Genomic DNA, 25180 nt, shown 5'->3' with positions numbered 1-25180 from the left:
CTCACTGTCTGGGCAGCTGTAATGTGATGCCTTGATGGCTGCAACATCCTTTGTTTACTGATACGGCAGGCAATATTTTATTACTCAACGGTTTTCCACACTACACATTTTCTATCCTACCCCCCAGCACCCGAACTGCTGGGGAAGAGAAAGAGCAACAGACCATGAGTAGAATTCTGCATGTGGTTAAGGGGTGGACAGAGGGGAGCCATTAAGAAAATTAAGGAGAAAAAAATGGAAGAGGGACTGGGAGATTGAAGAGAGTGGAGATTTGTTTGAAGGAATAAATGGTCCATGGTGTCAGTGTGATCACCAGGTTAAAGTAAGAAGTGTGGATTGATTTGCTTCCACTGACCGGAGCAAAGCAGTGTGATGAGAGGGTGATCGGAGATAATGGTAGGTCTAGGAATCAGTGGAAGATGAGAAAACAGAGATGGTATGGACACCCCTTTCCAAAAATTTGACAGAAGACAAAAAGTCTAGAGCACTAGCTGGAGTTAACCATTTGAGGAATGGACGGTATTTTAATACAAGCATGACAATTAGACGGGCTCATGTTTTATTTTTTTTTAATTTTTTTATTTTTTTGCGGTACGCCGGGCCTCTCACTGTTGTGGCCTCTCCCGTTGCGGAGCACAGGCTCCGGACACGCACTCTAAGCGGCCATGGCTCATGGGCCCAGCCGCTCTGCGGCATGTGGGATCTTCCTGGACTGGGGCACGAACCCGTGTCCCCTGCATTGGCAGGCGGACTCTCAACCACTGCGCCACCAGGGAAGCCCCGGGCTCATGTTCTTAAATGAGAAGGAATAGGAGCAGCAGAAAGAGTGAACAAGTAAAAGGTCAGAAGAGCTGGTTTGAGTTCTGGGCTCAACTAACTGTTACTGACCAGGGTTCCTGGCCTCCTCAATCAATAGAAATTGATCAGAGGCCAGACAAGAAATTCAGGCAAGGCTTTACTGGCGCCCCTGCTGCAGCAGTGGGGAGCAAAGGTAAGCGACAGGCTCCCTTGCTTGCTCTCACCAAGCAGGGGGTGAGCTGGTTCCTTCTATGGGGTGAGGCTTAGTTGGTTTGCCCACCCCTTTGGCGATGTTGAGGGCAGGGGGCATGTGCAGTACCTTGCTTTTGATCCCACCCCTCTGCTTTTGCTCCCGGCTCTTCAGAAGTGGCAGTTGGGTTTTTTTTGGTCTTTTTGTATCTTGTTGTCCATAATTTGCCTCAACTGCACGTGCACGTGGTTATTTTTAGTCCCTTATAGTTTCTTTGTATTTTCTTGGTAGAGGAGCTATTTGTCCAGGTGCTGGCACTGCAGCAAAGTCTGTCTCATAATCAGCTTTGTACTCTGTAATAGTGTTTCCTAAAACTCGCAGCACAGGTGAAGCACACCAGGAGCTCTTTAAAAATTAAGGTTACTGGGCTTTGCTCAAGACCTGTGGAATCATAATCTCTGGGAGGGGGGTCCAGAGATTTGTGATTTGTGATTTTGCTGTCTTCTGTTTCTTCTCCTTCCCACTGTCCACAATTTGGTTTTCTCTGCAGATTCCTCCTTCTCTTCCCATTTCTAAATATTATAATACTCTAGGTCTCTCCTTCATGCACAGGTTCTCCCCAGGTGAAATCTCTTACTCCGTGGCTCCAATACTGGCTATATACTGTTTATTCTCAACCATGACCTTGCACCTCATCTCCGGATGACTTTATTCACTGCCTACCTGATATATCCACTTGGATATCTAGTAGGCATCTCAAACATAATATGTCCCAAAGAGAACTCTCTTGGTTTTCACGCCAGCAGCACTGCTGCAAACCTGTGTTTATTCCCGCCTTTCCCAATTCAGTAGTGGTGCCTCAGGGCTCATGACAAGACATAGGTGTCATCCTTGACTCCTCTGTTACTTTGAGTCACATCCCATCCAGCAACAAGTCCTGCCCCATCTATCTCCAAAACACATCCTGAATTTGCCCACTTCCCTCCATCTGGTTTTTTTCTCTGCTGTGATAATCTCCTCACTGCTTCCACCCTTGCCATCTTAAAATCCATTCTCCAAACAGCAGCCAGAAAGGTTACTTACAAAACAAAAAAACAAAAAACACATCAGATCATGCTGTTCTCTTGGCTGAACTTCTCCCATTGGATTTCCAAACGCCATGATATTGGCCCCATAGCAATAACCAGCCCCCTCTTACCTTCCCTTGCACCAGAATGCTCCCCGTCACTGTGTCAGCCCTGGTGACTTCTTTTATTACTCAGGTACCCCTGGTTGTCACTACCTCAGAGCTTTTGCCATTCTCTTTTCCTGGAAAGCATCCTCCAGACCTCTGAGTGGTTGGTTTTTACACGTACGCTTTAGTTTCATCTGCATTGTCGGTTAGGTCTCTTTGTAAGATTTCATATGAACTGTGGAGCTTGCTACCAAAAAGGTGAACAACTTCTGGCTGGAGAGATCTCTTAGATTCTTCCTGTTCTGGCAAGATTGATTTAAAAGGCCAGGCAAAATGCCGTTCACCTTTCTTCCAGCCACTTGCCATGTGGGCCGAGCAGTAGGCTGAGTGTTAGCTGGTTAGTGGCATATTCCAGCCTTTACATGCTCAAGACACGTGGCCATGTCTTGTCCTGATCGACTTTCTTGGCCTCAAGGAGACCTGGGGTGAGGGGAGAATCAAAAAGCTAACAATGCAGGGTAAAAAATATTTCTTCCTGGGCTTCCCTGGTGGCGCAGTGGTTGAGAGTCCACCTGCCGATGCAGGGGACACGGGTTCGTGCCCCGGTCCGGGAAGATCCCACATGCCGCGGAGTGGCTAGGCCTGTGAGCCATGGCCGCTGAGCCTGTGCGTCCAGAGCCTGTGCTCCGCAACAGGAGAAGCCACAGCAGTGAGAGGCCCGCGTGCGGCAAAAAAAAAAAAAAAAAAAAAAAAAATTTCTTCCTGCTGCTAGGTTGGCTTTTTCTTTTTTACTCTTTCTCCCCTCTTTTTTTTGCCTCCCATCTCTCTGCAGTACTAGTACTGAATTATAGTGAGATGGTGGCTATTGAAAGCTTAAGGTTATTTTTAGGTCATTTCTTTTTAAACTTATTGCTAGTTCACATCCCTCTAATTTCCTGGGGAGGGCTAGGAGGACACCAGGGAAAGTCCAGAATGATTCTTCGTGTCTGTGTTCTTAAAATTGTTCTACTGACCATGTAGTTTGTTGGTATTCAAGTGTTCTTCAGGATGCTAAGCTGAAGATAAGCTCTAGGGCTGCTTGTAGGGATGTGGGGTTTAGGCAATACCATAGATGGGGAATCCTGACAGTAGAAATATAAGGAGTGTAACTTTTCTATATACTTCTTGAGAACTGAGTAGACTAGTCTAGTCAGTGGCTCCTCGGACTGCACTTCTTTTTTCTCTCTCCATCAAAAGCACGTTGGTTCAAGACTTGTGGTTGCCAAGGGGGAGGGGGGAGGGGAGAGATGGATTGGGAGTTTGGGGTCAACAAGGTCCTACTGTATAGCACAGGAAAGTATATTCAATATCCTGTGGTAAACCATAGTGGAAAAGAGTTTTTATTTTTATTTTACTTATTTATTTATTTATTTATTTTACATCTTTATTGGAGTATAATTGCTTTACAATGGTGTGTTAGTTTCTGCTTTATAACAAAGTGAATCAGTTATACATATACATATGTTCCCATATCTCTTCCCTCTTGCGTCTCCCTCCCTCCCACCCTCCCTATCCCACCCCTCCAGGCGGTCACACCCCTCCAGGCGGTCACAAAGCACTGAGCTGATCTCCCTGTGCTATGCGGCTGCTTCCCACTAGCTATCTACCTTATGTTTGTTTTTAAAAGAATATATATATGTATATATAACTGAATCACTATGCTGTACAGCAGAAGTTAACACAACATTGTAAATCAGCTATACTTCAATCAAAAAGCACTTTGGGGGACTTCCCTGGTGGTCCAGTGGTTAACACTCTGTGCTTCCCCTGCAGGGGACACGGGTTCTACCCGTGGTTGGGGAACTAAGGTCCCACATGCCATACGGTGCGGCCAAAGAAAACAAAAACACAACAAAACAAAAAAAGTACTTTGGTTCAGTGGCTATTTCTGAGTTCACCTAAAACTCAGTTTTCCTGTTAGAATCACAAGTAGAACAGTAGTATTCTCAAACATACAGAATATGGAACTTCTGAGTATTTTATTTCCATAACTTTCAGTGGAATGTGATGTAAAGATACAGAATGTGAGTTATTAACTTTATTTTAATATGATTTAATACTGTGAAAACAAGGTAGCAGAGAATTCCTATATTTTCACCTAATAATTTTTGTCAAGATGTACTATTTAGGTCATGCTTCAGCTATTCTTTATGTACTGACATAGCCAAATCAATATAATCAATACACAGAAAGAGCCTTTTATGGAACTTGGAGATAAAGCAACCTTTGAAATCTTTCTACAGGCATGGTTTCGTTACAGAGTCCCCACCCATAGTCCCTGCTGAGGGAAGTGGTGCTGAGTGCCTTCTTAAGCATAGGTTGCCATGCTGTGTACCACATATGGCCACTGGCATGTCAACTGGACCAAGAATGCACACCTAGGTGGGTTAACTGCTCATGAGTATAGACTCAGTGAGACTTGCCCAGGAAGGGTGAAGTGATTGTGTATTTGTGGATTCTTGCTCTTCTGAGTATGGCTTGATCCTAAAAGAGAATCAGTAGTTGATAGAGGCACCAGAAAAGTAAAGACACAAAGTAGCAGGCAGTAGTGACCATGAGATATCAGAAGACATGAGTAAATGCAAGTAACGGATAAGCAGAGGCCATTAAGACAGAACAGAGAGAGAGGCAGTTGGTTAGGAGGGACACAAGTGACAGAAGCAACATGTGTGCTAAAAGGACGATGAAATAACCCACTTCAAAGAATTACATTGGTTCTCTTGACCCCCTTGCTTGGCCATGTTACAGTCTCTTTAAGATCTACTTACTTTGTGATCCTTATTGTTTCCTCCAAGCCTGGTGCGTGGCCTTTCTTGGTTTCTCATCAATCCTGGCCTCAGAATTAGGGTTGTCTTCCGAATGTTCAGTTAATCCTCAAATTTCAATGGAATCTGAATGAATTTTTGCATGTCCTTGTAAACAAAAGAAGAAACAAATACAATGGAATGTATTCAGTTGGGAATGACTCGATACAGAGCAGGTTAAATTAGGACTCAAAGCATTTTGTGAGACTGCAGCTATTTCTTCCCACCGTCCTGTGTGTCCCTGCTGCTGGATGCTGTCTTCCCAACCACTGTTGCCTGACACACTGTGCTACTTGTTGTGAAAGGGATAATGATACACCGTGCTAGTTATGAAATGATTTATTGATGACAGCAATTTAACAGCAGAAGAATGGCCGAGCACAGGGGATCTAACAAAGCCCCAGCATTATTTTGTGGCTCACAGAGACAGCCTGGAGGAGACTCTGCACAACAGGACCCTCCTGGCATCATCCAGACTCCTTGATGTCCCAATAAACAGAGCCTGCGTGTTGCCTGGCACCAAGGTGGAGTCAGAGGGAACGTGGAAAGGCTCACACAGTCCAGCTATGATCAAAGGTGCCCCTCCTTCACTGTTGCTGCCAGATTTACTCAGCAGGAGTTAAGGCTACAGTATTCAGAAATCTTAACAAAGAGCAATCTACAGAGGGATTGGTTCAAGATGGTGGAGTAGAAGGATGTGCACTCACTCCCTCTTGTGACAGCACTGGAACCACAACTAACTGCTGAACAATCATCAATAGGAAGACACTGGAACTCACCAAAAAAGTTATCCCACATCCAAAGACAAAGGAGAAGCTGCAATGAGATGGTAGGAGGGGCATAATCACAAAATCAAATCCCATAACCACTGGGTGGGTGACTCACAAACTGGAGAACAATTATACCACAGAAGTCCACCCACTGGACTGAAGGTTCTGAGCCCCACATCAAGCTTCCTAACCTGGGGTCTGGCAACAGAAGGAGGCATTCCCAGAGAATCAGACTTTGAAGGCTAGTGGGATTTGATTGACAGGACTGCGGGAAACAGAGACTCCACTCTTGGAAGGCACACAAAAAGTAGTGTGTGCATCGGGACCCAGGGGAAGGAGCAGTGACCCCATAGGAGACTGAACCAGACCTACCTGCTAGTGTTGGAGGGTCTCCTGCAGAGGCGGGGTGTGGCTGTGTCTCAGCGTGAGGACAAGGACACTGGCAGCAGAAGTTCTGGGAAGTACTCCTTGGCATGAGCCTTCCCAGAGTCTGCCATTAGCCCCACCAAAGAGCCTGGGTAGGCTCCAGTGCTGGGTCACCTCAGGCCAAACAACCAACAGGGAGGAAACCAACCCCACCCATCAGCAGACAAGTAGATTAAAGTTTTACTGAGCTCTGCTCACCATGAGTCCCTCCCATCAGGAAGCTACCACAAGCCTCTTAGATAGCCTCACCACCAGAGGGCAGACAGCAGAAGCAAGAAGAACTACAATGCTGCAGCCTGTGGAACAAAATCCACATTCACAGAAAGATAGTCAAGATGAAAAGGCAGAGGGCTATGTACCAGATGAAAGAACAAGATTAAAACCCCAGAAAAACAGCTAAATGAAGTGGAGATAAGCAACCTTCCAGAGAAGGAATTCAGAATAATGATAGGAAGATGATCCAGGACCTCGGAAAAAGAATGGAGGCAAAGATTGAGAAGATGCAAGAAATGTTTAACAAAGATGTGGAAGAACTAAAGAACACAAACAGTGATGAAATGACAAATGCACTAGAAGGAAGCAGTAGCAGAATACCTGAGGCAAAAGAGCGGATAAGTGACCTGTTAGACAGAATGGTGGAACTCACTGCCATGGAACAGAATAAAGAAAAAAGAATGAAAAGAAATGAAGACAGCCTAAGAGACCTGTGGGACAACACTAAATGCACCAACATTTGCATTATAGGGATCTCAGAAGTAGAAGAGAGGAAGGACCAGGGAAAATGTTTGAAGAGATTATAGTCAAAAACTTCCCTAACATGGGAAAGGAAATAGCCACCCAAGTCCTAGAAGTGCAGAGAGTCCCATACAGGATAAACCCAAGGGGAAACACACCAAGACACATAGTAATCAAATTGACAACAATTAAAGGCAAAGTATTGAAAGCAACAAGGGAAAAACAACAAGTAACATACAAGAGAACTCCCATAAGGTTAACAGCTGATTTCTCAGCAGAAACTCTACAAGCTAGAAGGGAGTGACAGGATATGTTTACAGTGATGAAAGAGAAGAACCTACAAACAAGATTACTCTACCCAGCAAGAATCTCATTCAGATTCGATGGAGAAATCAAAACCTTTACAGACAAGCAAAAGCGAAAAGAATTCAGCACCACCAAACCAGTTCTACACCAAATGCTAAAGGAACTTTTCTAAGTGGGAAACACAAGAGAAGAAAAGGACTTACAAAACAAACCCAAAACAATTAAGGAAATGGTAATAGGAACATACATATCGATGATTACTTTAAATATGAATGGACTAAATTCTCCAACCAAAAGACACAGGCTCGCTGAATGGGTACAAAAACAAGACCCATATATATGCTGTCTACAAGAGACCCACATCAGACCTAGGGACACATATAAAAGTGAGGGGGTGGAAAAAGATGTTCCTTGCAAATGGAAATCAAAAGAAAGCTGGAGTAGCAATACTAAAATAGACTTTAAAGAACGTTATAAGAGACAAGGAGTGACACCACATAATGATCAATGGATCAATCCAAGAAGATATAACAGTTATAAATATATAGGCACCCAATATAGGAACACCCCAATACATAAGGCAAATGCTAACAGCTATAAAAGAGGAAATCAACAGTAACACAATAATAGTGGGTGAATTTAACACCTCACTTATACCAATGGACAGATCATCCAGACAGAAAATTCATAAGGAAACACAAGCTTTAAATGACACAATAGACCAGGTAGATTTAATTGATATTTATAGGGCATTCCATCCAAAAACATCAGATTACACTTTCTTCTCAAGTGCACACAGAACATTATCCAGGATAGACCACATCTTGGGTCACAAATCAAGCCTCAGTAAATTTAAGAACATTGAAGTCATATCAAGCATCTTTTCTGACCACAATGCTATGAGATTAGAAATCAATTACAGGGAAAAAATGTAAGAAACACAAACACATGGAGTCTAAACAATATGTTACTAAATAACCAAGAGATGACTGAAAAAATCAAAGAGGAAATAAAGAAATCCCTAGAGACAAATGACAAAACACGACAATCCAAAACCTATTGGATGCAGCAAAAGCAGTTCTAAAAAGGAAGTTTATTGCAATACAGTCCTACCTCAAGAAACAAGAAAAATCTCAAATAATCTAACTTTACACCTAAAGGAACTAGAGAAAGAAGAACAAACAAAACCCGAAGTTAGTAGAAGGAAAGAAATCATAAAGAGCAGAGCAGAAATAAATGAAATAGAAACAAAACAATAGCAAAGATCAATAAAACTAAAAGCTGGTTCTTTGAGAAGATAAACAAAATTGATAAACCTTTAGCCAGACTCATCAAGAAAAAGAGGGAGAGGACTCAAATCAATAGAACTAGAAATGAAAAAGGAGAAGTTACAACGGACACTGCAGAAATACAAAGCATCGTTAGAGACTACTGTAAGCAACTCTATGCCAATAACGGACAACCTGAAAGAAATGGACAAATTCTTAGAAAGGTATAACCTTCCAAGACTGAAGCAGGAAGAAATAGAAAATGTGAACAGACCAATCACAAGTCATGAAATTGAAACTGTGATTAAAAATCTTCCAACAAACAAAAGTCCAAGACCAGTTGGCTTCACAGGTAAATTCTATCAAAAATTTCGAGAAGAGCTAATACCCATCCTTCTCAAACTCTTCCAAAAAATTGCAGAGCAGGAAACACTCCCAAACTCATTCTGTGAGGCCACCATCACCCTGATACCAAAACCAGACAAAGATACTACAAAAAAAAATTACAGACCAATATCACTGATGAATATACACGCAGAAATCCTCAACAAAATACTAGCAAACAGAATCCAACAACAGATCAAAAAGATCATACACCATGATCAAGTGGCGTTTATCCCAAGGCTGCAAAAATTCTTCAATATATATAAATCAATCATTGTGATACACCATATTAACAAATTGAAGAAGAAAAACCATATGATCATCTCAATAGATGCAGAAAAAACTTTTGACAAAATTCAGCACCCATTTATGATAAAATCTCTCCAGAAAGTGGACATAGAGGGAACCTACCTCAACATAATAAAGGCCATATATGACACACCCATAGCAAACATCATTCTCAATGGTGAAAAACTGAAAGCATTTCCTCTAAGATGGGAACAAGACAAGGATGTCCACTCTTGTCACTGTTATTTAACATAATTTGGAAGTCCTAGCCACAGCAATCAGAGAAGAAGGAATACAAATTGGAAAAGAAGTAAAACTGTCACTGGATATGACATGATTCTATACATAGATAATCCTAAAGATGTCACCAGAAAACTACTAGAGCTAATCAGTGAATTTGGTAAAGTTGTAGGATACAAAATTAATGCACAGAAATCTCTTGCATTCCTATACACTAACAACAAAAGATCAGAAAGAGAAATTAAGGAAACAATCCCATCCACCGTTGCAACAAAAAGAATACAATACCTAGGAATAAACCTATCTATGGAGGTAAAAGCCCCATACTCAGGAAACTATAAGGCACTGATGAAAGAAGTCAAAGATGGCACAAACAGATGGAGAGATATACCATTTTCTTGGATTGGAAGAATCAATCTTGTGAAAATGATTATATTCCCCAAAGCAATCTATAGATTCAATGCAATCCCTATCAAATTACCACTGGCATTTTTTACAGAACTAGAACAAAAAATCTTAAAATTTATATGGAGACACAAAAGACCCCGAATAGCGAACGCATTCTTGAAGGGAGAAAACGGAGCTGGAGGAATCAGACTCCCTGACTTCAAATTATACGACAAAGCTACAGTAATCAAGGGAGAATGGTACTGGCACAAAAACAGAAATATAGATCAATGGAACAGGATAGAAAGCCCAGAGATAAACCCATGCACCTATGGTCAACTAATCTATGACAAAGGAGGCAAAGGTATACAATGGAGAAAAGATAGTCTCTTCAATACGTGGTGCTGGGAAAACTGGACAGCTACATGGAAAAGAATGAAATTAGAACACTCCCTAACACTGTACACAAAAATAAACTCAAAATGGATTAAAGAACTACATGTAAAGGCAGAGAGTATAAAACTCTTAGAGGAAAACATAGGCAAAACACAGTGACATAAATCACAGCAAAATCCTTTTTGACCCATCTACTAGAGAAATGAAAATAAAAACAAAAATTAAAAAATGGGACCTAATGAAACTTAAAAAGCTTTTGCACAGCAAATGAAACCATAAACAAGATGAAATGATAACCCTCAGAATGGGAGAAAATATTTGCAAACAAAACAACTGACAAAGGATTAATCTACAGAATATAAAAGCAGCTCATGCAGCTCAATATCAAAAAAACAAACAACCCAATCCAAAAGTGGGCAATAGACCTAAATAGACATTTCTCCAAAGAAGATATACAGATTGCCAACAAACACATGAAAGGTTGCTCAACATCACTAATCATTAGAGAAATGCAAATCAAAACTACAATGAAGTATCACCTCACACCGGTTAGAATGAGTATCGTCAGAAAATCTACGAACAACAAATGCTGGAGAGGGTGTGCAGAAAAGGGAACCCTCTTGCACTGTTGGTAGGAATGTAAATTGATACAGCCACTATGGAGAACAGTATGGAGATTCCTTAAGAAACTAAAATTAGAATTACCGTATGACCCAGCAATACCACTACTGGGCATATATCCAGAGAAAACCATAATTCAAAAAGACACATGCACCCCAGTGTTCATTGCAGCACTATTTACAGTAGCCAGATCATGGAAACAGCCTAAATGCCCATCAATAGAGTAATAGATAAAGAAGATGTGGTACGTGTATACAATGGAATATTACTCAGCTACAAAAAGGAACAGAATTGGGTCCTTTGTAGAGATGTGGATGGCCTAGAGAGTGTCATACAGAATGAAGTAAGTCAGAAAGAAAAACAAGTATTGTATATTAACGCATATATGTGGAATTTAGAAAAATGATACAGATGAACTGGTTTACCAGGGAGAAATAGAGACACAGATGTAGAGAATAAATGTATGGACACCAAGAGGGGAATACGGTGGGAGGCGGGTGGTGGTGGGATGAATTGGGAGATTGGGATTGACATATATGCATAAAATAAAATTTTTTTTAAAACCTGGGATTCTCCTAATCCAGAAGAAAAAAAATCTACATGTGGAATTGTCCTTCATTCCTTCAAAGAGACAACAACATCAGCACTAGAGGATCCACAGCAAAGCCATGAAGTGAGAGCTACGAGCAGCCTGGCATCAACAGGGATTAGTGGGTCAAGCAGTGGACAGAATTCATAGACGTAAGCAAGGCAGAGGTTTTAAGCCAGGCTGGCAAGGGAAGCATTAGTAAATGCACCAAATACGAGGAGATTATCACCAAGGAAAGCACTGACTTGACAGAAAGCCTTTTATATGCGTCCTTTGGGAACTGAAGTTAGGAGCTGAGTCCTCAGGTTGTAACCATCTGGGGCTGGAGGATTTAGGCAGAACCAAATGGGGGCACCAAGCCTCGACTTTCCTTTTGTTGGCATCCAGCTGTTCTGCATTTGAACCAGCCCTTTTATTACAACAAGTGATCTGTATTTGGCTGAGTTACAAATTCCTTTATGTATGAAAAATGTGGTCTGTTATTCCTTTAGTAATATATGGCTGGGAAAGTTTTGACCCTGATTTGAATACCAGTGTATTTGAGCACTAGTGGTACGTTGTGCCATCCTCCTGCAATCTTAACAAAGGACTATGACTATGAAAAAAAAATGCCTATGATTTTTCACTGGCTGATTTGGTTTGAATGAGTAAATTATTTTTATTTCATTGCATTAACTGCCAGAACACTGAATGAGCCGATAACTCCCTGGTGTTTCTGAGCTGCAAAAAACTATTATTTGGAATTGAATTTTTATTGATTTTCTTGTGCTACAATGACTTTTCTAACATAGTAGCATGAAAGGAAAATGAGAAAAAGGCCAAATAGGGAATAGGGTGAGGAAAGGGAGGCTGCTGCTTCCCATGGTCTGGCCCCAGATGGACTCCTTAGTGGCAGGTACTGCTGCTTTTGGTTGATCCTGTTGCTGATTATATGATTTACAGATTAGCCCAAATACCTGGCTTCATCACCTTCCCCTCCTCTTGCTATCTGCTTTGTTTCTAGTCGTCATGTGCCTCGTTGGCATTCTGCTGTGGAACTGAACAGGGGGACGGGGTGGAGAGGGAGGAGAAGCAAACAGGATAATGCTCCAAATTGGTCAGTGTTGATGATTGTTCGTATCATTCATACTAGCAATGGAGATGAGAACGAATAAGTGTTACTTTAACATCACTGTAGTACATTTATCTATTGGTGTCTTTGCTTCTCCTAGTCATTTTAACTATTGGAGACTTAGTTGTATATTGCTTTATTATAATCGTTCAGATGAGCCGAAATGGAAACTCACTGATTTATTCATTCTTTCAACGAATATTTATTAAGTGACTACTGTATACCCTTCCAGGTACTAGAGGAAAGGCAACGAACAAAACAGATGAAAGATTTTTTTCTCATGTGCAGAGATTTCCCATACGTAAAATCAAAGAAGACTATCTTAGCACTTACTAAAGATTGAAAAATATAGTTCTTCTTGCTTCCTTTAATAGACATCGTAGGAGTGAAACTTGATATAATAAAATGAAACAAAATGTACTTCTTCCGTGGATTCTGATTCAGTTTCGTCTAGTTTAGAGAATCTTGACAACTTGTAGGAAAAGGGTTTTTTGGGGGGACATTATTTTTTCTGGCTATAAAAGTAATCCACATTCATCACAGAAAATTTTAGAAAATACAGAAACAGATGCAGAAGATACTGAATATACCCATATTCATACAGTAGCAAATCTTTGAAATGTTGAGTGATTTCTCTTTAGGGCTTTTCCTATGACATATGTATAGTATAAGTAATCCCATACCAGTTGCTATTTAAAATTTTTTAAATCTTCAATCTTGATGTGTATGTATGCAGTTTGGTTCAGTTCCCTTATACAGAATAATGTGAAATTATTACTTTTCTTCTTTCCATAGACCACGTGAGCATAAGGGAGATCGGAAGGTGGAAATCTATTTATATTCCACCCTCTCAATATATATGAATAGAAGACCAAGTCTAATAAAAGAGTGTCCTTATGTGATGTGATAACTTATGGAGAGAGAGGTAGCTAGGCAAGCATTTTGCATAGACTTACAAGAAAGAAACGAGAGCCTCTATATGCAAAAAAAAAAAAAAAAAAAAAAATTAAAGCCAGTAAAAACCCGATTGAAACAGTAAACGAGGTAGAGAGAGATAAAGATTCTTATCAAGTCAAGGTGCTAATAAGTGGCAGACCAAGAATTCAAACAAATACAGGCATACCTCATTTTATTGTGGTTCGCTTTATTGCAGGTACTGCGTTTTTTACAAATTGAAGGTTTCTGGCAGCCCTGTGTTGAGCAAGTCTATCAGTGTCATTTTTCCAGCAGCATTTTCTCACTTTGTGTCTCTGTGTCACATTTTGGAAATTCTCACAGTATTTCAAACTTTTTCATTATATTCATTATGGTAATCTGTGTAGTGATCTTTGATGTCACTGTTGTAATTGTTTTGGGGTGCCATGAAGCACGCCCATGTAAAATGGTGAACTTAATCAGTAAATTTTTATGTGTTCTCACTGCTCCACCAACCAGCTGTTCCCCCATCTCTCTTCCTCTCCTTGAGTCTCCTTATTCCCTGAGACACAATGATATTGAAATTAGGCCAATTAAAAAACCCTACCATGGCCTCTAAGTGTTCAAGTGAAAGGAAGAGTTGCACATAACTCACTTTAAATCAAAAGCTAGAAATGATTAAGCTTAGTGAGGAAGGCATGCTGAAAGCTGAGATAAGCCAAAAGCTAGGCCTTTTGCATTAAACAGTTAGCCAGGTCGTGAATGCAAAGGAAAAGTTCTGGAAGGAAGTTAAAACTACTTCAGTGAAAACACAAATGATAAGAAGCAAAACAGCCTTATGACTGATGTGGAGAAAGGTCGAATGGTGCGGATAGACGATCAAACCAGAGGTAACATTCCCTTAAGTCTAAGCCTAATCCAGAGCAAGGCCCTACCTCTTTTCAATTCTGTGAAGGCTGAGAGAGGCAAGGATGCTGCAGAAGACAAGTTTGAAGTAGCAGAGGTTCACTCATGAGGTATAAGGAAAGAAGCGCATTTTCAGAACATAGGTGAAGCAGCAAGTGCTGAGGTAGAAGCTGCAGCAGGTTATCCAGAAGATCCAGCTGAGATAATTAATGAGGGAGGCTGTGCTAAACAACAGATCTTCAGTGTAGACGAAACAGCCTTCTAGTGGATTTGAAAATTTTAAGTGGTTTTTATTGTCCACTGCCAGATTTTCTTTTTAAATCATAACTCAGATACTTAATTCATTACTTTGTCTTCTCATTAGTTAGTTTATGTAAAAAGGTAATGTTTTCAGAAAGGGTATGTGGCTGCCTATAATTTCTTGAAATTATCATGTCTGAGACTATATTGTTATTAGTTTGCTCATGAATAATAACTTATTTGGGAATGGAAAATTAGTACCCATGCTTTTTCATTAAAAAACAAAAACAGAGATTTGGTTACATAATTATACTCTGGTATTTGCTAATACAGGGAAAAGTTTCCGTTGTAGCCTGCTTTTTGTTTCATTGTCAGTTCTTTATTTCAAATTTTATTTCTTCTTCGAGCTTTACGGAGAAGATATATTTGACAGATACCATTGTGTAACTTTAAGGACCACAATGTGATGATTTGATATATATTTATATTGAGGAATGAGGACCACACTAATGTTAATTAACAATACCCATCACCTGACACAGTTTTATATGTATAGTAGTGAGAACGTTTAAAATTTACTCTCAATAAATTTCGCATATACAATACAGTACTGTTAACTATATCCACTGTGCTGTACGTTAGGTCCCCAGAACTTATTCATCTTATGACTTGAAGTTTTATCCTTTAACCACCATCTTCCATTTCCCTCACCCCTCAACCCCTGGCAACCAACAATCTACTCCTTGTTTCTTTGAGTTGAGCTTCTTCAGATTTCACATATGTGGAATCATACATTATATGCTTCATCTATGTGAGATCATGCAGTATTTGTCTTTATCTGATTTATTTCACTTAGCGTGTGTGTGTGTGCATGTGTGTATCATATTTTATTCATCTGTTCATCCATCTGTGGACACTTAGGTCATTTCCGTATCATTGTAAGTAATGCTGCAATGAACATGGGGGTGTAGATATCTCTTCTAGATAGTGATTTTGTTTCCTTTGGGTATATATGCAGGAATGGGATTGCTGGATCATATGGTTGTTATTTTTTTTTTAATTTTAGGAACTTCCATACTGCTTTCCATAGTGGCTGCACCAATTTACATTCCCACCAACAGTGCACAAGAGTTCCCTTTTCTCTACATTCTCATCAAAACTTAACTCTTATCCTTTTGATATTGGCCATTCTAACAGGAGTGAGGTGATATCTCACTGTGGATTTGATTTTGCATTTCTCTGATGATTACTGATGTTGAACACCTTCTCACGTACCTATTGGCCATGTGTATATCTTCTTTGGAAAAATGTCTATTCAAGTCCTTTGCCCTTTTTTTTTTTTTTTTTTTTTTTTGCGGTACGCGGGCCTCTCACTGTTGTGGCCTCTCCCGCTGCAGAGCACAGGCTCCAGACGCGCAGGCCCAGCGGCCATGGCTCACGGGCCCAGCCACTCCGTGGCACGTGGGATCCTCCTGGACCGGGGCACGAACCCTTGTTCCCTACATCGGCAGGCGGACTCTCAACCACTGCACCACCAGGGAAGCCCCTTTGCCCATTTTTTAAATTGGATTATTTGATTTTTTTTGCTACTGAGTTTAATGAGTTCCTTATATATTTTATATAGTAACACCTTATCATGTAAATGGTTTCAAAATATTTTCTCCCATTCCTTAGGTTGGCATTTACTTTGTTGATCATTTCTTTTGCTGCACAGAAACTTTTTAATTTGTTATAGTCTTACTTGTTTATTTTTCTCTTTTGTTGCTTGTGCTTTTGGTGTTATATCCAAAAAAATTATTGTCAAGAAACTTCTTTTTTTTCCTGTTTTCCTCTAGGCGTTTCACAGTTTCAGGCTTTATATTTAAGTCTTTGATCCATTTCAAGTTAACTTTTCTGTGTAGTGTAAGGGAAGAGTTCTTCTCTTTCACATTTCATTCTTTTACGTGTGCATATATCCAGTTTGTCCAGCACCACTATTAAAGAGACCATCCTTTCCCTGTTTGGTATACTTGTATCCCTTATCAAATATTGAACCATACCTATGAGGTTTTATTTATGGGTTCTCGATTCTGTTTCATTGATCTATTTGTCTGTATTTATACCTATACCATACTGTGTTGATTACTATTGCTTTGTAGTATAGTGTGAAATCAGGAAATGCAGTGCCTCCCGCTTTGTTCTTTTTCAGGATTGTTTTGGCTCTTCAGGGTCTTTTGTGGTTCCATGCTGAGTTTAGGATTTTTGTTCTGTTTCTGTGAAAATGACATTGGGAGTCTGACAGGGATTGCATTGAATTGGCTTTGGGTAATGTGGACATTTTAACAATATTAATTCTTTCAATATGTGAAATTTTTAGTTACTTCTGTTTACTTACTGTAAAATACTTGTAAAATTATTTTTACAATTTTTAAAAATTTTGTTAATTCAGACTTTCAACTATGATATATCCAGGGACTTTTTTTTCTTTTCAAAATTATTTTGCCTTGTATGCAGTGAGCTCTTTTGTAAACTGAAGTTGGTTTGTTTTCCAGCTTGGAGAAGACATTGTTACCATTATTAAATTAATTATCATTTATTTTCTTTGAGCTTGTTGTCTCCTTCTAAATTTCCAATGATATTTAAATCATATTTCTCTATCTCAACATTATCTTTTGTTATTTATTTCATCTTTTTTTTCTGGTAAATTCATTATCATTTTATCATTTTCCTCTTAGCTCATTTATTCAACTTGTATTTATTAAGAACCTTCCCTGTATCAGCTGGTTAGTAGGCACTGGGACTATAGAGGTGAACATCTCAGACATAAAACCCACATGTGTCGCACTGATGATCTAGTGAGGAAAACAGATATGGAGTAAGCAATTATTAGAGCCCTACTAGAGGACATTTCTTTTTTTAAAAAATAAATTTATTTTATTATTTATTGATTGATTTTTGGCTGCGTTGGGTCTTTGTTGCTGTACGTGGGCTTTCTCTAGTTGCGGCGAGCAGGGGCTACTCTTCGTTGTGGTGTGCGGGCTTCTCGTTGCAGTGGTTTCACTTGTTGCAGAGCACGGGCTCTAGGCACACGGGCTTCAGTAGTTGTGGCACGTGGGATCATTAGTTGTGGCTCATGGGCTCTAGAGCGCAGGCTCAGTAGTTGTGGTGCACGGGCTTAGTTGCTCAGCTGCATGTGGGATCCTCCCGGACCAGGGCTCGAACCCGTGTCCCCTGCATTGGCAGGCGGATTCTTAACCACTGCACCACCAGGGAAGTCCCTAGAGGACGTTACTTAAACTGGGTTTTGCTGGATGCTAAGCTATTGCCCTCTATCTCGAAAACCACTGGTTTGTAATTTGTGAAGCTAAGGCTGGGACTTCCTTGCCAGATCCCGGCTCCCTGTAAGGTTCCACCAATAGGGGGTGCCACAGGAGACTGGACAGTGAAATAGGGAGGAAGGCTACTTCTTTCTGTTCATTTTCTGTCTTTGTCACCATCATCCCAGCAGAGTTTCTTTATCTTAGAAGTGGCAGCTTCTTCTTGTTTCGCACTTATTTTTTTTAAGTACTTCCAGATCCAGCTTTATTATGCTCTCCCTCTCCATCCCCTTCCCCCAAGGGATGCCAGCACCAGTCTGGTGGACAGTCTTTCTTCAGAGGTCTAGGTCTCCATGCCTTGGGTCCCTCTTGCAAGTTCCTGAGGGGCCAGCACCAAAACCCAGTGCCCTCTCCTTGGAGAACCGAGCCATCTCTAAGCTTCAAAGTTCTATAACCCCAACCTCTTCCCTTTGTTCCCCCATTCCCCATCCTTAGGGTGGGACCAGTTCCTAGCAGTTCCCCCTTTTGCCTTTTTAGTCCTTCAACTTTTTTTTTTTTTACGGTACGCGGGCCTCTCACTGTTGTGGCCTCTCCCATTGTGGAGCACAGGCTCCGGACGCACAGGCTCAGCGGCCATGGCTCACGGGCCCAGCTGCTCCGCGGCATGTGGGATCTTCCCAGACCGGGGCACGAACCCGTGTCCCCTGCATCGGCAGGCGGACTCTCAACCACTGCGCCACCAGGGAAGCCCCCTTCAATTTTTACATTAATATTTTCTATTAAAACATCTGGTATGCTTTCTGTTTTCCTGCCTGGATTCTGACTGATAAACCTGTCTTCTGTTTCACTAGTTCAGTTTTCAGCAGTCTTCAATATGCTGCCTACCATCTCCATTATATATATATATATATATATATATATATATAAACACACACACATATATATACACACATATATGTATATATATATACATATATATATATTTCTAATTCAGCAGTTATGTTGTTTTTTTCTTCCTGCATAGTGGTAGTTTTCTTGATCTCAGATGTTATCCTATTTATAAATCCCTACTCTAGATTCTCAGTTACTATTTCCTTTTGATTTTAAAGAACTTAAATTAGAAGTTATCTAAAAATGCCTCTTGTTTCCCGTCTTAGAGGAAGCCATTTAATTTCAGTTCTATGATTTGTCTTCTTCATTTGTAGCATAATTCTTTTTATATTGCTGGGGATGTTTTTCCTACTATTAGAAGTTACACAGGTTCCTATCTGAATCTTTCAAGCCTTGGAACTAACATAGGTGATAAAAGTATCTAGTTTGCCAATTCAGAAACTAATTAGGTTGGGAATTCCCTGGTGGTCTGGTGGTTAGGACTCTGCAGTTCCAGTGCCAGGGGCCCGGGTTCAATCCCTGGTCAGGGAACTAAGATCCCACAAGTCGTGCGGTGTGGCCAAAAAAAAAAAAAAAAGAGGGAGAGAAACTAATTAGGTTGGGTAACCTATTGTGAGAATCGTAGGTAGAATGGAAAGCATTTCCTTCTGTGTCTAAGAATTTATCTCCATAATTTTTACTATTTTCAGTAGCTTTCTGGAATTTGTCTGGTGTGTTTGCCCTCCTTGCGAATCAAAAATGCCAGTGTTCCTGCCACATAGTATTAGGCACAGGCCAGGACTCAGTGTCACTTGGGTTTCTCATTTGGTGTGATATCTAGTGTGTGGTGGGCTGCCTATGATGAGTTGGATCCATATATATGACACCCCAGTTGTTGCCTGACCCCCTACTCTACTGCCTTTAATCTTTGTATCTCCACATTTAGAAGTGTCCATATACTTCTTGTTGGAACCCTTCAATGGTGATTGCAAATGTCAGTTGGGAAGATCAAGAAGTTATGTGGGTCCTTTCTTCAATCTGATCCTGGCTGTATGATATCTACTAGAAATTTCTCAAAGCTTCTTGTTTATAGACTATACCCTTTCCTACATCCCAGTGTCAGTACGGGGTTTTCCTTCTTTATAGACATATTTGCTTAGCTAGTTCATTGAGCAGGTGGGAATGGGGAGGAAAAATGACTTCACTCTAGTTTTTCATCAGCCAATGTAGTTACTGTAGGGGAGTGTGAAAGTACCCGAAAACTATACATTTTGTTACCTTTTCCATTTCTAGTGAGCAAAGAAAGGAAACAAGATAAAATAGAAATAGTATAAGACAAAATAGAAATTCATGCTATTCATTTTCTGTGCTTCATTTGGTTGAATGCAGATTATTTGGTGTTGTCAAAACTGCAGTCATCATGTAGCAACACTGGGTAAGACTTCCTTTAGAAAACAAAGCAATCAAAGAAAAGAAAAACATGGCAAACAAACCAAACAAAATTAACCACAAAAACACAACCCTTTCTTTCCATTAACAAACTGATGTGTCATGTAAGAGTCACTCACACTCTACAATAGATTCATTTCAGTATAGAGTCATCCCCCTTATCTGTGGTTTTAGTTACCCATGGTCAACCTTACTCTGAAAATATTAGATGGAAAATTCCAGAAATAATTCATAAGTTTTAAGTCACATGCCATTCTGAGAAGCATGATGAAATCTCATGCCATCCAACTACATCCTGCCCAGGACGAGAATCATCCCTTTGTCCAGAGTAAACCGCCCATTAATCTCTTAGGAACCATCTAGGTTATCATATCAACTGTCCTGGTATCACAGTACTTGAGTTCAAGTAACCCTTCTTTTAATTGATAATGGCCCCAAAGTGCAAGGGTGGTAATGCTGGAAATTCGTATATGTCAAACAGGTGCTGGAAAGTGCTTTCTTTAAGTGAAAAAGTGAAAGTTCTTGACTTTAAAAAGAAAGAAAACATTGTATGCTGAGGTTGCTAAGATCTATCGTAAGCACAAATCTTCTATCCGTGACATTGTGAGAAGGAAAAAGAAATTGATGCTAGTTTTGTCGTCATACCCCATAATGGCCAGAATACATGATGAGTACTTAGTTAAGGTGGAGAATCATTAAAGTTGTACAATAAGATATTTTGAGAGAGAGATTACATTCACATAACTTTTATTACAGTATATTGTTTTAATTGTTCTATTTTATTAGTGGTATTGTTGATCTCTTACTGTGCCTAATTTATAAATTGAACTTTATCATAGGTATGTGTGCATAGGACTAAACAGTATATATAGGATTTGGTGCTATCTGTGGTTTCAGGCATCCACTGGGGTTCTTGGAATGGATCCTCCATGGATAAAGGGGGGTTACTATAGTCCTGATGAGTATATTAGTCATACAGAAAGAGGATTTCTGACTCAAGGATCCCTTGGGGGAGAGCAAAGGAGAATTTGTGGTCACATTTTGCAGGAAATGTGAGATTTTTCATCCTGGGGATTATTCACATTTTCATCACTTGTAGTTTTGTCATCAGTTATGTGAACTTTCTCACACTTGAGAGTCAGAAATTCTGAATCGTAAAGGCTGTGGCAATTCACAGATCTCCAGTAGAAGGAAGCTTGGCTTTACAATTTGGGGGACAGCAGAGAGATGGGAAAATAGATCCTGCCACCTGCCTACAGTGTGAGTCCTTGTAAGATCCTTTGCTTCAAATATGCTCCCGAAGATCTCCGGATAGACAGCAGTACTGACAGAAGACGTCAGTTGCCTCTGGGAGGGAAAACATTAATAGTAAAATTCTGAAGAAAGTGAATACATGGATTGCTGTGCTTTTTATTCATGGCGTGTGTTTGACTTGCTAAAAGCAAGTTTAATGTATTTATACAACTTATAAAGATGTAACTGATTCTGAAGCTCTGCTCTTTACAGAGAACATATTTCATGTTATTGTAGCACTAAAGAAAATTAAATCAATAAATCCACAGCCTGTAATTTGAGATCCTCGATTGAAGAAAAATACATTGTCCGGGAGGGAGGGGGGAATCTTCGAAAGACTAGTAAAACTGTCTTTGCTCCACCATCCCAGGCCTTCAAGTGCCAGTGGGAATTAAGCTTGTGCTGTAAAATTATCGAAGTGTTGTTATGACACCTCAAAAAGAAGCAAAGGCCAACTCCCACTCTTGTTAATGAAGCATATGCTTAAGTGGAAAGCTGTGCAAATGATGCTCTTTCTCTCTTTCGAACTGTCCCTGTATCCTTTTCCCTGAGAAAGCTTTGCTGGTGAGCAGTCAGATACTGATGTCCAGACACTTGGTGAATTTTTCCCCATCACCGGCACTAATACTCTCCGTGACCACTGGCAAGCCAATTAACCTGTCCAAGTGTCACCCTTCCATGTGTAAAAGGTTAATAGTGCAGCTTGTTTGCAAAGAGCCCGGAGCCTTCCATGAAACACACTACATGGATACCCAGCATTGCTGTTGGACTGGAGGGCGTTGTGTTTTTTAATTATATGTTTGGTTGGATAGGTTATAGATTTTGTTGTGGTTGAATGTTGCCTCTTCTCCCTGGTTACAAATAAAAGACTAATAGGTAATCTCACTCTATTACCATCTTCTAGAGCTCCCTAGAGGATTAAGGGAATGGCAGAGGTTACAGGTTAATAATGCATTCTTTAGTTAATAAAAAAAAAAATCACGTGCATCTCAACTGCATAATAGCTGTGGATGGCAATTTATTAGGCCAAGTGCTTTATCAGATACTAAGTAGGTAATGCTGGCAAAGACTCATGAGATAATGACGTTTTTTTCTTTCCCTGCTCCCCCAGTAAATCTTTTACCCTTCACCTCAATATAGAGCATTAGGGACACTTTTATTAAGATTTCTTTCTTAACAAAAATGCTTGTGAATGTTTAGGAACCCCTGAAACCAGTGACTTGTGTGTGTATCTAGGTTGTGATATTCAGCTCACAACTGAAGCTGATAATAATAATAATCTTTAAAAATAGGTTATTTTATAATCTTTGGAGCAAATGTGGATCCTACTGGCCCCAGAGCAAAGTGTCTTATCTTTCATGTTCTTTGCAGATTTACGGAAAAACTTCGAGCAAGACCCGCAGGGAAGGGAGGTCCCCATCGAAGGCATGATCGTGCTGCACTGCCGCCCGCCTGAGGGAGTTCCTGCTGCCGAGGTAAGACCAGGCCTGTTCCCAAGAGGGAGGGCCCGAGTCCTGTGTGCTACAGGTGATGAGAGCCAGCCTGGGTATGGCCTTGTTGCTGCCCGGCCCCAACTGCTAAAGATGGTGAAGAGACTGATGGAAATAAGTTGGAAGAGGAAATTGTCTCTCCTCTAATTTCTTGTTGACACAAGCTCTTGCTAGGCAGCCCGGGTAGGATTTGTTCTGTGCCTTTGCCTTTGGGGACCTCAGTGGTACAGGCAGCATCTTCTGTGTCCTCCATCTGGCCTTGGCTTCTGGATCAATCTAACAGGCAAATTCACGTGAAAAAGTGCAGAGAGAAGGAGGTCAGGCCCTAGTGCCAAGTTTCATGGGTGTCTGCACTGACTCATCCTTTATTTGCTTGCGGGACAAACATTCCAGGAGTATCTGTTGTGTTTTAGGTGCTGCGCTGGCATGAGGGGTATAAGAAGTGTTGAAGTCACAGGTCTCTGATCAGTTGTCCATTGTTCCCAGTGAGGCAGCAGGAATCCAGAGTCACTGTGGGTTTTGCTCCTTGTTTTCTAGAAACTTCTATCATATGGTTCGAATATAATTATCAGTAATAACACATTGTGGTAGTAGAGATGGTGTCCTTTCAGTCACTATTAAAAGAGGTTCTGATGGATTAGTAATATGGTTATTAAGGCCGTATTGCACAGGGGTACTCAGAAGTATAAAGAATGCTTGGTAGAATCCTGTGTTTGTAAATGTAGGCCTGAGTCAAGCAGGAGATAGGCCCAGCTGTGGCTTCTCTCTGGGAAGCTAGGAAACTGGCCTAAGAGCCGTGGTTTAGTCACTGAGAAGTAGAGATATTTAAAAAACAAAAAACAACATAAAAGGATCCTTTGCCTCGCCTTTTAGCAAACATTGCTCTGGGATTTTGCATTTGGAAGGACAAAGGAGTGCAAAGTATCAAGGGGAATGAAAAAACATGCACACTCGCCAATCTAGCAGGAAGCCTGCAGGGTGGACACTATTCCAAGCTCAAATGCTTCCCTGAAATGAAGTAAACGGACTTGAAAATTAAAGTGAACATTCCATGCATGATGTGAAATGATGAGAAAGGAAAATGCTTATTTTTAGATTTGTATTGGGTTGGCCAAAAAGTTCGTTTGGGGTTTTCTGTAACATCTTACGAAAATCCCGAACGAAGTTTTTGGCCAACCCAATATTTAATGTGAAACAAACAGATATTTGATCTCCTTTGGCCCCCGCCTTGTTCTGTAGAGAGTGTGCCCTGGATTCCCAAGCAGGGGGACAGGCAGCAGGGCGTGAGTGCCCAGGTGAATGTCAATCTCATTGAGGATGCCCCATGTGCTTCTGGGAGTCTGACTTGGGTACCAGCAGTTTGCTGTAGTCACCACCGTCTCTCATAACCAGGCTTCCTTCCAGGCCTGGGCTGGGTCACTCTGTCAACTTTGCCAGCATCAGAGAGAAGTGAAGACAGAAGGAAGGTCATGGTTTTATTAGCTGTCCTGTGGGAACTAAACATTCTCTAGATGTCTAGAAATTAATTTTTACAACTGGAGGAGAACTTGGATATTTTCCTGGCACAGCCTTTGCAGTTTAGAGGCAAGAAAACGGATGCTCAGACCAAAGACCCACCAAAGGTCTTGCACCTATTTAAGCGATAACTGTTTGGTCTTCCAAAAGGTCCCCAGAGCACTCAGAGTAAAAGTCTATTTTATTTTGGCACCTTATGTGGTCCAGCATAACCTAGCCTGCTTTTGCCTCTGACCTCATCTTCTGCTCTTCGCTTCTGACCCTGCTATAGCCACACTGGCCTCCTCACTCTTCCTCAGCTGCACCAGCCATGCAACTGCCCCAGGGCCTTTGCACATGCTGGCCCCTCTGCTAGAACACTCTTCCCCAGTTATTACATCGATTCATCCCTTCCTTCAGGGCTTGCTTAGGTATCACCTGCTCTGTGAGGCCTGCTCTGGGCACTCTGATGAAAATGTCACTTCCCTACCCTATATGTCTACTTTCAAGCCCCTTTCTCTGCTTTATATTAACTCAGCTCTTAGCACAAACATACTGTATTTATTTGGCTTATTTTCTGTCTATTAGAACTTATGCTCCATGAGGGGAATTTTGTTCATTTTTTATCACTGTATCCCCAGAACATAAAACAGTGCTTTTCACATCCAGGTGTTCCATAACTATCTGTTGAATATGAATGA

General features: G+C 40.7%; 1 protein-coding gene across 3 annotated transcripts in view; it reads left to right on the top strand.

Annotated features, from left to right (window-relative positions):
• UNC5D (unc-5 netrin receptor D) overlaps positions 1-25180 on the top strand; it is a gene marked incomplete at its 5' end in the record, with an annotated part of 611405 nt that overhangs the window by 369319 nt on the left and 216906 nt on the right. For all 3 annotated transcript variants that reach the window (XM_081220829.1, XM_081220827.1, XM_081220828.1), the window contains one exon: positions 22867-22970. In XM_081220829.1, the coding sequence (XP_081076955.1) occupies positions 22867-22970 (104 nt within the window). The remainder of the gene's footprint in view (positions 1-22866; positions 22971-25180) is intronic.

Source organism: Mesoplodon bidens (assembly GCF_964165515.1).
Source record: "Mesoplodon bidens genome assembly, chromosome: 20".
Taxonomy (NCBI): domain Eukaryota; kingdom Metazoa; phylum Chordata; class Mammalia; order Artiodactyla; family Ziphiidae; genus Mesoplodon; species Mesoplodon bidens.
This window is presented reverse-complemented; position numbering and strand designations above follow the sequence as displayed.